The sequence below is a fragment of the Dysidea avara genome, chromosome 12, assembly GCF_963678975.1.
Source record: "Dysidea avara chromosome 12, odDysAvar1.4, whole genome shotgun sequence".
Classification (NCBI taxonomy): domain Eukaryota; kingdom Metazoa; phylum Porifera; class Demospongiae; order Dictyoceratida; family Dysideidae; genus Dysidea; species Dysidea avara.
In genome coordinates, this window is record NC_089283.1 from 7,760,449 (window position 1) to 7,775,687 (window position 15,239).

At 38.1% G+C, this 15,239-nt stretch overlaps 1 protein-coding gene across 1 annotated transcript; it reads left to right on the plus strand.

Moving 5' to 3' along the window:
- LOC136241212 (uncharacterized) lies at positions 1–1,848 on the plus strand. Its single transcript, XM_066032395.1, has 2 exons — positions 1–1,623; positions 1,817–1,848. The coding sequence occupies exons 1-2, from the start codon at positions 69–71 to the stop codon at positions 1,846–1,848; spliced, it is 1,587 nt and encodes a 528-aa protein (XP_065888467.1). The 5' UTR covers positions 1–68.
- The last annotated feature ends 13,391 nt before the right edge of the window (positions 1,849–15,239 follow it).

Consider the following 15,239-nt stretch of genomic DNA (forward strand, 5'->3'; position numbering starts at 1 on the left):
TACATTCTCTTCGTACCATCCTTGCTACTGTGGGCTCTAATTGTGAACTATGTTGCTTAAAGGTGGATATGACCAATGCATTTAATGAGTGTAGCCGGGATTCCTTTCTATCACGCTGTCGATCTGATCTCCCGGAATTGTTTAGCTGGGTGCAGTGGTCTTACTGCTGCATTGGGGAACTACGTTTTGGCTCCCACCGGATTGCATCCTCAACTGGCGTACAGCAGGGCGATCCCCTTGGACCATTACTGTTTTCCCTTGTCCTTATTGATTTCTTATCCAGTGTTACTTTCCCAGCTGGACTGGCTTTTCAGTTATGGTACTTGGATGACGGAACCCTTTTGGATACGCGCTCCAGCCTTGCCTCCTTTTTGCAAATACTTGTACAGCGGGGTCCGAGTTTTGGTCTCTACCCTAATTTATCTAAATGTGAGGTCTTTTGGCCTTCTGGTAATCAGTCGTTTCCATCATCTGTCACCCGTATTTCGTTGTTGCAAGAGGAAGGAGCTGCCTTTCTTGGTTCCCCTGTGTGGGGATCCTCTGATTATTTCTTGTCATTTGTTGGCAAGGCTGTTGATAAGGTGGCTTCTCTTCAGGACCGTCTTGGGGGTTTGGGGAACCCTCAAGTTGAACTCCATCTTCTCCGAAGTTGTCTGGGTGTTTGTAAACTTAATCATCTCTTGCGTACTATTTCCCCAAATTGTGTTATTTCTCAACTTGAACGTTTTGATTATAATCTTCGATCTGCTTTAGGTCGTATTTGCAAATCTTCTATATCTGACTTATCTTGGCTGCAGGCCACTCTACCGTGTTCTATGGGAGGATTGGGTTTGCGTGAAGCTACCAGTACCTCTTCAGCAGCCTTTTTAGGCTCTTGTTTCAGCTCCCAAGAATTGTGTTATCGTCTGCTCCAGTCTTTTAGTGGGGGTCCTGACGTGTTTCCTTCCATCCCGGATCAGGATGTTGCTACCTCAATTCTGCTTCCCTTGATTAACAGTGATTCCCTTCCTGATCTTATCCATCCAGCTTGTGGGCAGCGTGTTTTCCAACATGAACTTGATATTGCTCGTCAGACCCTTTTGCTTAATTCACTTACCATTCGGGACCAAGCCAGAATTCGTTCAATTTCTGCTGACCCCTGTACCAGTTCATGGCTTCGGGCCATTCCTTGTGATTCTTTAGGCCTATCCATGTCCTCACAGGAATTTGTATGTTCTCTTCGATACTGGCTTGGTGTCCCTCTCTTTTCTGCCACTTCTCCAGTTCGCTGCCCATGTGGTAGTGTTGTTGATCAATTTGGTGATCATCTGCTTGGCTGTGGACATGGACCCATGCGTATACGTAGGCACGATGCTTTATGTGATGTGATATATCATGCTTTACTTCAGGACAACACTGGTTGCCGTAAAGAGCAACGGTGTGCCTGTTCCCAATTGGATCGCCCGGGTGATGTTTTTCACCCTGACTTTGTGCATGGGAAGCCTGCGTACTTCGATGTTACTGTGCGTTGTCCATTGCAAGAATCTCTATTGGGTCGGTCTGCAGTTTCAGCAGGTGTGGCTGCTGCTAAGGGAGAAGAAGATAAGGATGCTCACCATGATGAGCTTGTACAGGCTGCTGGAGGTGTTTTTGTCCCCCTGGTGGTTGAGTCCTTGGGTTTGTGGTCTGCTGCTAGTCATCCTGTCTTGCAGGATATTGCTTTGAAGACAACCACCAGGAGTGGCATTTCTCGTGGCCTAGCATACCGTCATCTGCTAGAGCAACTCTCTGTTTGTATGTGGTGCCACAATGCCCAGACATTTTTACATCTATTTAGCCTGTTGCCTGGCAGTCCTTTGTGGGAGTTGAACTCTGTTTCATGCTCCCACTCCCTGCAGTTTGGTCTGTAGTCTGCAGGGCTTTCTTGTTAAGGCCCCTCTTGTTAAGGCCCCTGTCCGGGGGTTTTGCTGTGTGTATGCTGGCAGTCCATGCGGTGTTTTTGTAGGCCTGTGTAGGCTCTGTAGGTTTAGCTGCTTTTTCTTTCTTCTGCTTTTTGTCATTTATAAATTAAATTAGGTTTAACTTCTAGCTAGAGATCGGGGAGGATGGGAGTGCCATTAGGGCCGGAATAATAAAAAAAGTTGTGGCATAGAGGCTATGTTAAGATAGCTGGTAACGATGCTGCTGAAATATTTGCTAACGCGTACCTGCCAGCATAGATAATACACTAACATGGATTGGAAACGCCTGTGAAATTATTTACCTATCCTAGTTACGGTGCGCCAATACATTGGAAAATTTGTTGAAATGTACTGGGCGGCTGTTTGGCTTTCTGTCGCTTGTTTGAAGGCTAGTTTGAAGGCGTGGACATTCCTTTTACATTGTTTATTGTGTAGCGTTTTGTACTGAACATGAACACAGCTTGTCTGTGGACATTGGAGGGAATATCATTGGCGACAGGTGGATACTGGCAGGTACGCGTTAGCAAATATTTCAGCAGCATCGTTACCAGCTATCTTAACATAGCCTCTATGCCACAACCAAATAAATGTTTGATAGACTGAAATGAATTTTTAGCCAAAGACTTCGGTAAAACAATTGCCCAAAGTAGTGCCTGTTTTCTGTTGTTTTATCCTAACAGTCTGAGTATACAGTGAAACATTGGATATCTGGTTAGCTAAAGCCACTCTACCTGCTACAAGTGAAGCTAAGAACAGCAAACAAACGATGCTGCACTTTTTATTTCTTCAGGAAATTTGCCCAACCGTTATGAAACACTATACTTCACCTTTTAACATATCAGGAAGTTTAACTCAAAAACGGAAGTTTGAAGCCACCTGCAGGTGATAAGTCTAATTATAATCAAAGCAATTTAGCAGCTGCAATTATTTTTGCTTGTTATATTTCATTAATTAAAGACTTTACTGTTGCTATTTTTTCCACTTTTGTAGGTTTTGAGAGATTTCTACTTAAAGGAGTCATCACAGACTGTCTATCTTGCGTACACTGTAAAAATTTAGTAGTGAATTGCTCTGCCACAATACTCACTACTTTTAAGTAGTGACGTTCACTACTTTTTGTAGTGAACGTCACTACTTTTTGTAGTGAACGTCACTACTTTTTGTAGTGAACGTCACTACTTTTTGTAGTGAACGTCACTACTTGGTGGTCAATGTAGTGACGTTCACTACAAAATTAGTAGTGAACGTCACTACACAAAAATAGTGAGTATTGTGGCAGACATTAGTATAGTGACGTTCACTACATTTAGTAGTGACGTTCACTAGTTTGTTTTTACTGTGTATAGTGTATTCATGACAGGTGCACTGGAACATTAGAACTTTAGTACGCATACAGAACTTCTTTAATAAAATCGTTTTAAAGCTCTGTATTAATTCTAAGGAGTTATTTATAGTTAAAGACTTGCTGTGCGTTACTACTCAGACCTAGCCAGACGGAGTCCATGCCAAATCGAAGCAATAATCTCGCTCAGAATCACGCACATATTTAACCTCCAACTTTTTATATTGTTTTTACGAGTGATAGTTTACGCTATACGTGCTCACTATGGCTTGTTGGAATCGCCCAAGAATAAGCTAAAAGAATCTAGCAGCGAATCCGGGATAATCCAAGCATGTCACGAGATGTGAATGAATTTATTAGAATAACCAAAATGCCCATTGGAAATGTATTGCAGATGATTTCGTTCTTTTATTGTGAAAATGACGAGCGGAGTTTTCGTGTACTGAGCTTCACTTGGTACCATCCTGTTCGTCAAGAGTTGCTCTTTCTCATGGTACTTGCGAATCTGAAATTCGTCTTTTGAGTGAAAAGATATGTAAGTACAAAGTGTCAGTACAATAGAAACTGTGCAACTTATAGTGAACAAATCGGTGCAGCTGGACCAAATCTCCGCAAACTTGTCCAGCCTCCAATTAGTGTAGGTGCTTTGTAACCCAGCTGTAACCAATAAACACGTATTTGTAGCTTACACGAAATGCAAAATGTTCCACCTGTAACGACTGTAAACTTTTCGCGCACCGTAACGAGGATGGTCTATGACGTCACTACGTAAATAATACGGGCGTTTCCAATCCATGTTCGTATATTATCTATGCAGCCAGTATCCACCTGTCGCCAATGATATTCCCTCCAATGTCCACAGACAAGCTGTGTTCATGTTCAGTACAAAACGCTACACAATAAACAATGTAAAAGGAATGTCCACGCGTTGAAACTAGCCTTCAAACAAGCGAGAAAGCCAGACAGCCGCCCAGTACATTTCAACAAATTTTCCAATGTATTGGCGCACCGTAACTAGGATAGGTAAATAATTTCACGGGCGTTTCCAATCCATGTTCGTGTATTATCTATGATATAACCAAGTACTAAAAATAATAAGAAGTTGCGTCACGATACGTCATAAATAATTTACGACTAAATGGTAAGCCGTAAGGTATAGAAAGATACACTCACCGGTATTGAATCCAACGATAGCAAAAGGGAAAATACGTACTGTAGGTAGTAATAAGTATATAGTTAGGTAATAAGTAGTAGTATGGTGTAGTTTTCACTATGTACGTGTGTTATGTCCATTTATTTTATTTTGTGAAAAAATAAAAGAAGGAATTAACTCTCCGTGCCATACTTTAAAAAGATATAACGCCTTCCTTTTTATATTTTTTATGGATAAATAATGGAAGATTATTTATTAAGATACTAAGACAATGATAATACAAATAAACACTTAAACAGTGGGCAGAGAGGCAAACTCTGCCCAGTCCTGGGATGATGGTATTGTTGCCATTACAGAAGCAGCATTGCCACGTTGAACATCAATGGCAACCTTCTGAATCAAAAATTGGGTGGCCCTATTATCACCAGACTGTTCCATCCGGGAACATATCCGCCTCACTAATGAGCGTGCACATGATTCCCACGTCTTCCTAGTTGTACTAGCAACCAATTCGAGTGCTTAGTAACGACTACGAGGTGCACGTGATGATAAATTTTAATACTTGGGAAAGTTGGACAGAGCTGCCTGCTGTTTACAAGGTACGTTTTTTGTTGAGATAGTTAAGTTAGCATTCTGTACACTGTTTTGTTAGTCGTGTTGACTTTAGGAGGGTGTGGTCCGTCATTGAAACCGCCGGCCTATGTATATTCTGAAACAGTAATTTAACTACTGAAATCAATGTATAAGACACCAGGAATAGTGTATCTTCGTGCATCTTTTCGAGAATAAAAAGTGGGTGTGTTCCCTTTGTGCGCAAACGAAAATTAACTACTGCCTTGAGGCTTTGTCTAGGGAAGAAGACACTATAGAAAAACTATGAAATAGTTAAGAAAATACTTCTTTGCGTAATTTGTGGTTTGTTTGAGATGTGCTTTCTTAGCAATGCATAGCAACCGTCGATAGCAAAGTATTTAATGAAATAGGTAATAATTGTTTAATTAAAAAATACTGCAATGCTAAATCAATGGCGTGCATTATTAAACAAAGCTTTAATAAGCATGCTGTTTGTTATTTCTATAATTGTTAAGCGTTTGATTAATTCAAGAATAAATCACAAAGCTAGTGAAATTAGACACAGTCGCCAGCAGATATAACTCTTTTCAGCTGTGGTACCATGGTTCGATCCTCTTGTATTACAGCACCTATGAAAGTTTGCTTCCGTTTTTTAAATTAGTTTTGTTGTTCCCTTCTGTTTCAATGTAGCTGTGTGCATCTATTGGAATAGTTACCATTATTATGGCTAGTGGGGCTATCAAATGCAAGGAATTAGAGAGTTCATCGTTACCAATCAGTTGAAGAAACATCAGGGAGGTGATATGTGGTATTTGTGAGGCTAAAGTTAAATGAGTGTACCTAACTCCAGCTGAGAAAGAGCCAACTGCATATGAATAAGGATGGGAAGCACTACAGGAAAATAGTGCAGAAGAATTAAAATAAATGTGTCAGCGGCTGATCTAGGATTTCCGAAGGGTGGTTGCTATGGCCTAGCTGTATAGCAAGACCATGAAAAAAAGGAAAGTACCTACCTGCTAACAATAGCTGCCCTCCACCAACTATTTATAGCTATAGTTAAATAACTTGCTACACTGCTTCTCTAAATACTGTGACTGCTCTATTAGAGTATTTGGATCTTGACTGCTCTATTAGAGTATTTCGAAGCTTTATAGTAGTTTTACCCTCATGTTGATTCCTAGAAGAGATTAGTGCTTCTACTACCTTTTAGCTAGCACATAGTAAAACTTTATAGGGGGTGCTTTAGCCCCCATGAACCGCCTTTGAGTGTAGCTATAGTTCTCAAAGCCCATAGCCACACCACTGATGAACCGTATTTAGCTACCTGTGACCTCTAGTTGATGTTGATACTGTGCTGTATATTGGCTACATAGCTGTTCATCTTCAGTGATGTTGCCAATACTGTATTGCTGCATACAATACTGCATAGTTCTCCTGTATGTTTTGTATGCATGTACTGTGTACACATCATTGTGCCATTGCCACACCAATGATGTACCGGCACTCAGCTACTGGTGGCCTCTAGTTATGATGCCACTATTGTGTCATATCTGTCACTATTGTGACATATTGAGATAGTAATTATTTTGATTGTTCCTTCACCACCTAGTTGCATGCATAGCCTCACCACAGGGGCAGATCCAGGAGCTGGCAAGGGCAGGGGTACAAACAGGCTAAGCTGTAGGTGGTTGGGGAGAGCCAGATTCTCTTGTTAGTTGCTGAAATTTTGAAGCAGCAAATAATCACCTCTTAGTAGTTTCTTACTTTGATTTTTGCCATTTTGGCCTTTTGTATATGGTTGTGAAGCCTTAACTTATGTTTTAAAGGCTCTGAATGTGTTAAACAGTAGCAACACGATAATTATTTTTAGAGCCGCTTAGTACATATGAAGGTGCTGGGTGGCTAGTTTGACTTTGGTTTCGGGTGAAGTTGTAATAAGTGTTAGTAAAATGTGCATGTTTTGATGAGATTTATAAACTGATCTTGGCCTGACATCAAGTTTAGTATTTTAATCAGAAGTAGCTAGCTATGCATGACTCCTCCACAAGGTTAGGGGGAGGGGAATTTGCCCCAAATGCCCCATCCCGGATCCGCCATTGTACCAGGGGTTGTCACGTTGGTGTATGTACTTGATTGTATGTGACCCAGCCCTAGTATAATTATACAACCAAGTACTAAAAATAATACGAAATGCAGATAAAATTACATCATAACTGAATAAATAATAATGTTCGAGAAAATTACAAGGCCTAAGGCTTTGCACATAGTCATACATCTGCTTTTCATGCATCCACTGTTTGCATAGTGTTTAGTCAAGCCAGAAAACTCTATTATTTTATTAACAGATATTTTATAAGTATGAGGTGACTGTCTTTTATTGAATTCTTATCATACACAGGGTACAGGTAAGTATGCTACTAAATCTGACTATTTTACTTCAAACTTAACTTGGATTTCCCACTTGTAGCTGTGTAATAGATATAAAAACATGACTTTGTGTATAGCTGTGCACATGGGACGGGGTAGCAGTTAATAATAATAATAATGGAATTTGCCACCCTCTGCATGCAAAGTTTGTACTGATAAGGCCATCTCATGTTTAGTGTGATGTGACTATAATGCTACCTGAAGCTGATTTCCTGTTTCTCATACTGGCCAAACTTAGCTTTGTTTGGGACCTACTTGACATGGTCACCATAATGAGGTGATCTTATTATTAAGGTCATGAAGTACACCTTAGCTACAGTATGTTTGGGGACATGCTCACCAAGAATAGTAATTTCCCCCCATCTTTCTTCAACTGTACAAATTCACAAAAAGTTTCATTTTCTCACATTTGAGTGGGAAGTACTTAAAAACATGGTACCTGATAACTTAAAATTGGGGCTGCACAGAATGTCAAATATAGCATCCAGATATTGGATGTCTTAATGAACAAATACTAAACTTGGTAGCATGTTGAATGCAAATGTCAGTTACATATTTCCACATGGCCATTTTCTCTCTGAAATTGGTGGTTGTTTTATAATCAATTTTAATGGCAGAATTGTACATCTTATAGAAATATAGCAGCTGGTAACCAACACCAATTTGACTGCAACCACTTTTAATTTACGAATATCCAAATGGTAATTTAGTATCCGGATAAAACCTTAATGAACAAATATCTGAAAGAATCGAATATTTGTTGCAGCCCTACATAAAATGGATACCCTCTATAGTTTGAATTAGTCTGGGAGTCAAGCTTTATTTCACAAGACAATATAGTGGCAGATCTCAGGGCCGCCGGACCACTTTTCAGTTACTTTAATTTGAAAAAAGATCGAGATACTCTAATAGAGCAGTCATCATAATATACTCTAATAGAACAGTCATCGCAATACTCTAATAGAGCATTCGGTTTAGAAAATAGCCACTGTTCTACTTAGTCTAATTAAGTCATTAAATCTATGCTAATTGTCCTCAAATCACTCAAAAGTTCCAGTGAGTCATAAAGAACTAAGCTTTCACAGAAATTTTGAAAGTAAAATTAGCTATGAAATGGTACTGTAGTACAAAATTACCAGGATATATCCTTAATGTTAACAAAAGGAGAAAGAGGCTTTGCAAGTAAAATAGCTTCAAGATGCCATTTCAGAGCATCTATAATTTTTTCACCCACAGAGTGACAAATACATGGAACTCCCTGCCAGCAGAAGTTGTTTCAGCACCAACAATCTCTACTTTCAAAGCAAGTCTTGATAATTATTGGAATGACATAGGATATGGATATGAACAAAGGCCTAGTGCCTAAACTTTATTTTTGTAACCCTGTTTGTATATCCATCCATTAATAATAATAATAATATTTTAAAATTTTCCTGGGGGAGCATGCCCCCAGATCTCCCTAAATTGGCATGCTGTGTGTGCTTAGCACATGCAGTTGAGTATCGCATGATCTAAAAATCGCATCAGATCAATAAGTAGTATGACCTCCATGGATGGCCGGACCACTCAAAATCTCTGGGCTCCGGCCCTGTTTGTGTACGCTCCGGTACGGAGGAATGACCAATGGCTGAGTATTTGGAGTATAAACAGATCAATTAATCAATCAATCAATCAATCAATTAATCAATCTTAATGGATGGAGAAAATTTCAAATTTATATATTAGCTGCGCACAACTGAAGTTATGGTCTTCTAAGTTTACAAAATCATGGATTGTATGTGTGTGTGCGTGGGTGCGTGCGTGCGTGCGTGTGTAAAATCCCTTTTCGCAAATTTATAAACTTAGCGACTATGATTTATTTTGGATAGCTTGTTTCAGATTCTATTGAATAGATCTGGCCTGCTCCGAGGGTTGCCTTGATTCTGGCTAGGGATGCGGCAATTATCCCGGCATAATTTCGGGTATAATAGGTATGTGTGGGAATCAGGAATTATGCTAGCATTTTGAGGTGATTATAAAGCTTTAACAGTAGGACAATCTGCAGATTGCACAATTCCGTTTAAAATGATCGAGATACTCTAATAGAGCAGTCAGAAACTCTAATAGAACAGTCACTGAAGATTATTTACTCTAATAAAGCAGTCACATTGAAATGAAATACTCTAATACAGCAACCAGCTAAAGAATTCAAGACTATTTGAAGCTTAAGCATCAATGAAAATGGTCTGATACAGCAATAAACTGGCATTATTAGCCAATTATAGTGACATAATTTTGGGAATAATGGGCAATTCTCAAAAGCATAATAGGTGATTTTTTGAGCACTGCTCAATAGCATAATGCTCAATTTTTGGAGCATAATAGCCTCATGCCTAATTCTGGCGGCCCTGAGTGAATGCTGGTTTTTCCAGCTGTCCAGCACTTTAACAGCTAGTGCTGGGGGTGGAGGCAAGGGCAGTCCATCTAGCCTGTGGTAAAAAAAATTGAATAGTCAAATAGCTAGTAGCTAGCTACTCAAAATAATACAAATAGCTTGACTATTTTAGCAATTTTAAGTTGACTGTTTTAAAGTACTCCCTTAATGTAGCTAAGTCCCTCGACTCACCTTGAGCCTTTTTTTATACCAAGTGACCACAGGTATAGGCATATAGCATATACCATTTGTATGACCTTCATGCTTCTGAATTTACAGTGTATATAGTTAGCTAATTATTGGCTGCAACTTCTTCTAGTTAGCTAATAGCAGATTTCAAACCAACTTGGCCACTCATAATTCACTTCTGGATCATACACTTAGCTACGATATTTTCCTCAGTTAAAGTCTGTTTAGGCTTGAGTCTATTATGCTCCCAGAATTAGCCTAGGCCTATTATGCTTTTTGGCATTTCCCCAAATTTTTGCCTATTATGCTTGATTTTATGCTTTATAGAAATACATTATACTTTTATTTTGTGTGCTTTTTCTTTGTGCAGAGAAATTCTTCATATGGTAGATTGTAAATGGAGAAGTGTCAATTCAACTGCAACATACAAATAATCGCATTAGCTTGAAATTGGGATGTACTACAGAGTTGGTAGGCACATTAGAGCAGGAGCATATCTACAGTCCCTCAAAAGCTATAAGAATTTCCTTGTCTAATATCTTTGTAGCTTTGTATGCAAATAATTATGCAGAAAATATTACACATGGTTTCTGATTGATCTTCTGATTTGTAGCAATTGGTATTCAAAGGACAGCAACTGCTTAGTATAATATGTGACTTGCATTTGTAGCACTATGCCAAGTACATATTAGTCTCCTGGGGACAAACACTTTTAATTGGTTCTCATTCTCTCTGTTGCATGTGATGACTGTTCTATTAGAGTGTTTGACTGACTGTTCTATTAGAGAATCTCTATCATTTTGAAATATTTTCCTGGTTTGGTATTTACCCCAGTCTCACTGCAGACCACAGAGACTTCACTATTTTCAATGTCCAGACATTCCCTAGCTATACTGACTCACTAAACTTTACTATTATCAGAGCTTCTATTGTATTGTCTCCAATTGAGCTTCAGTCCAATAATCACAATCATCATATCACATTTTATTCAAAATCAGACGATGAGACGCTTTATATAATACCAAATACAATGACTGAAGCTCACCTAAACTGCTAAGCCATGCTTTGGTACTAGTTGACACATGACTATACATGTGTCCTATAAAACTCAAACCCACAATGAAAAGCATTCATTCTGTCGAGTGCGAACTTGTAGTAGCTATGACTGTAGTGCATTTTTCTACTCATTGTCAAGGATCATTTCACCATCCAAAACAGGTTAGCCATTGAATTTGTGACTGTTATAGCAGAAGTTATACTTAGGGTGACAAAAATTTGCCCATTATGCTCTTAATTATGCTCCATTATGCCAGCATTATGCTTTATGCTTTTCATCCCCTATTATGCCAAAAATTATGCCGGCATAATCGACGCAAGCCTAGTCTGTGTTATGATTTTGATTATGATTGTAATAATTGGAAGGCAGCAAAATGCTGATTAGATCAAATGAAAAAAAAAAGATAGATATAAAAATAGTTGGGGGATATATATATACTACAGATAACTAGCTAGAATGTGTGCATTTATTACAAAGTCTTTGTTATAACATAAGGAAGGTAGATTGTTCCATTCTTTAATAGTTCTGTAGAAATAATTCATTTGGTATTCGGTGGTGTTGGCTGCTGGCAGTATGAGTCTGAGTTGGTAGTATTGTGTGGTACTGCATCAAATTTCAGCTGCATTCTTCACTGCAGAGCTCCATGAAAAAAATGTCTGCTGGTCAACCATTTAGCTATTACATTCCCCATGCAACAACTACAAGTAACTTCTGCATGTAATAATCAGTATAGGTTGATATAGATATTTGTAGCTGTTTCACTTGTCCATGAATTCCCTTAATATTATACATGTTTAAGATCACCAGTAAGAGTGATGACTATACTGCACCTAATGACCACCATATCCTTATAGTCACAATGGTGTAGGAAGTTAATATTTAATAAAAAGAGTCGGGTATGGCTGTGTTATGCCAAAAGAAAGTACCCATCCTACACTTAAACTGCATGTAATTAGAAGTGTGGATGAGGAAATAGTAACTTCAAAGAATGCATGTGGATTCATTTAAGATGAGACTGATTCCAAAGAAAATTCTCGGAATCACTAATAATGTTGCCATTACTAATGTTGCCATTACATGTACCATGATTAGCAGTACAGTACGTGGTAGCTTGTAACCATAGTAGATCATTTTACAGTGGCAGTGGAAGAGGGGCTAAAGCTCCCCCAACTTTCAAAAGGCAGGGGAAGAGCCCCCCAACATATGTGTTTTATGATGTCATAAGACGTATCACGTGATCAACACTATATATGCTTGTCAGCGTGCTTACAAGGTTACTGTAGTGACTAATAGCTCAAGTATTTAATGCTGAATTATAGCAATGCTTATAACTTGCTATGCATACATGTAGCATTACTGCGATTAAGATTATTGGCTAAAACTGTCTCCAGATTCAATCTTATAGCAGTTATTATTCAAAAATTTTCTGGGGGGGGGGGGGGGGGGGGGGGGGGCATGCCCCAAGACCTCCTAGAAGGAGAGTAGTGCGCAGCCACAATAGCTATACTCAGCCTCCCCTCCCAACTTTTCATGCCTTAGGCTTCCTCTACCACTGTTTTAATAGTGATTACAAGGCTTACCTGTATTATTATAGTGTAGATGCAGTTAAATGTCTAAGGTAATGTCTCATATGTATAATAGCAAATCGGTATGATATTCACAATGAAAAATGTAAAAGGACCGCCTGCCATCATGCTTTTAAAGAAAATCCCAATGATAAACTGTGCCATTTTTGCCTTGGTAAAGCATGCATACAAAGTACTATAAGGTTAAACCTTATTTCATCAAGTATATTCAACAAAGAGCCACAAGAACATGTAAATGTCTACATCTATTAAAACTCATGAATCAGATTGGCTAAAACTACATGTAAATATGCATCACCATTGTTAGTTTTCAGTAAGAAATCATGTGCAAAAGTGTATAGTAGGCTCCCCAGTTTTATATTCCTTACAAAACTAAACATGAAATAACATATCTCTTCACATTCATGTGCCATGTGAATAAAGTGGTAATCCTGACTGACTAACTGACTAACTTGCATACATGCGCAATACTATATACTAATGGCTTTTTCCACATTAGCCAATGGTGTCTTTTGACATGCCACATTACAACACTTGCATCATGGGCTTGCTTTTATTTATTTTTTGTGTCAATTTTTTTTACTACTTAGCAAGGTATCAATTTGCGGTAGCACATTAATGACATCTTGTACTACAGAACAAAAATTAAACAGAAATAATCTGTATTGTCATGTCATGCCTACTACAGTCAAAGTATGTTTGTTCCTTATAGGTTACTGTACAAAGTAGAAACTTTTTTAAAGCTAGCATTAATGTTCTACAAAATATTACATTGACTGGCTGAGACCTCCATAACCTTTACATCCCAATCACTGACTATATAGACATGATTCATGTTTTGCAATTCCTTTATCCAACATCCTATATCTGAATTCGCTTTATCCTCAACTATAGTCCTGGGTGATACTGAAAATAATGCTATTCAATATATCGACAAGCTTATATTCACGATATGATTAAATATTGAGTATAATTAAATTTCTGAGACTAGTAACATTACATAACACATTATTGCATCATATTATATCATAGAATGTGAAATGGTGCCAGACAACAAGAAACACAACCACTAGCCCTTGCACTAGCCAGATTTAACTAGGCAGTATAGGCGATATAGGCGATTATATTGTTTACACGATATTGTTGTGGCTCTATAATTTACCTCGATTTGATATATTGTGTAGTTCAATATCGCGATATTGACAATATATTGAAATATTAATTGCCCAGCACTACCCTCAACCATCAAAATGCATGGAAAGCATTATATCAATCAATAGTTGAACTGGACAACCTAATTTTTTAAAGATAATCTGCTCACCTCTTCTTCATAGACTATAACTAATTGTATGTTTTTATACTAATCCTGCGAGTTCACACAATAAGAAATAAAAAATGTACTATTCTCCATGTGCAGGGCTGTGTATGTAGTAGTGTAACAGTAGTCAAAAGCAACATGAAATGGCTGACATAGCTTATTATTTGGTATAGGGAGTGCATGTCTTGATGTAGGTGACCTGCAGTTCGAATCCTGGGGTTGGAGGGATTTTTTTCCTTACTTTGGCCCCTTTTCTGTTACACCTTGTCAGTCAGTAAGTCAAGTCACTAGGTCTAAGTCCTTGAAATTAGGTTAGGTAATCCTAAGGCTGCAGCACATGTTGCTGTCAGACCTTCAGTGTTGGTCACTGTAAAGTGCTAATAATAATAAAAAAAATACATTTATGTATATCTGGCACTAGAGATGCAACGATACAGTGTGTAGATGTATCGATATATTGCCTCTGGTGTATCACGATATAGTGATATGTTGTGTAATACAAAATGGAGTCTAAGCAATGGTCTATGTTGTTTTTTAATGTTGCTTTTTTTTGTTTTGAAGAGAAATAAGTGGGTTTAGTTTTCTTTGAGAAGCATTACATACTACTCAGTTTAACCCCACAATGTACAACAATTTGATTGTCAGCCACGTTAACAAGCCACGATATGTCGATATATATCGATACGATTTAACTTTGCATCGATACAGCGATATTGTCTTAAAATGATACGATACCTGATATATCGATGCATCTCTATCTGGCACTATTCTTCTTGTTATGCAACATCATAGTTCACTAATGATGATCTGTTACAAATTTATGATAAAATTATAAGCTATTACAATGAAACGTAAGTGCTTCAACAAATGGAATAATTACCTGAATTGCAAATAAAAATCTGCATTTTAGCCATTCTAGTTTACAGTGGAATGTACCTCTCTATTATTATAATAATAGGCACTTTTTTTCCAGCCTATATTTGATAAATATTTTTCAAAGATAAAAATGTGTATGGTCAGACCTGTTGGGGCCAAAATGTTTGTCCTCGATACTATGGAAGTTTTTACTATTGTTTCCTAAACTCATGGAGTATGTTAAGAGAGGTTAATGATCCACTGCAGTATTGCTAATTATATGGGAATTATTATTTTATTTGTTGATTCCTTTTTAAAGCACTATTTAAAAACTTTAGTGAAACAAGAGAGGTCGCCTGCACCTGAAGATATTGTTTTGCCTTTTT

Coding starts and splice junctions, on each gene's coding strand:
- LOC136241212 (XM_066032395.1), top strand. CDS start 69: ATGACCAATGCATTTAATGAGTGTAGCCGGGATTCCTTTCTATCACGC. Junction 1,624..1,816: donor GCTTGTACAGGCTGCTGGAG/GTGTTTTTGTCC, acceptor ACATCTATTTAG/CCTGTTGCCTGGCAGTCCTT.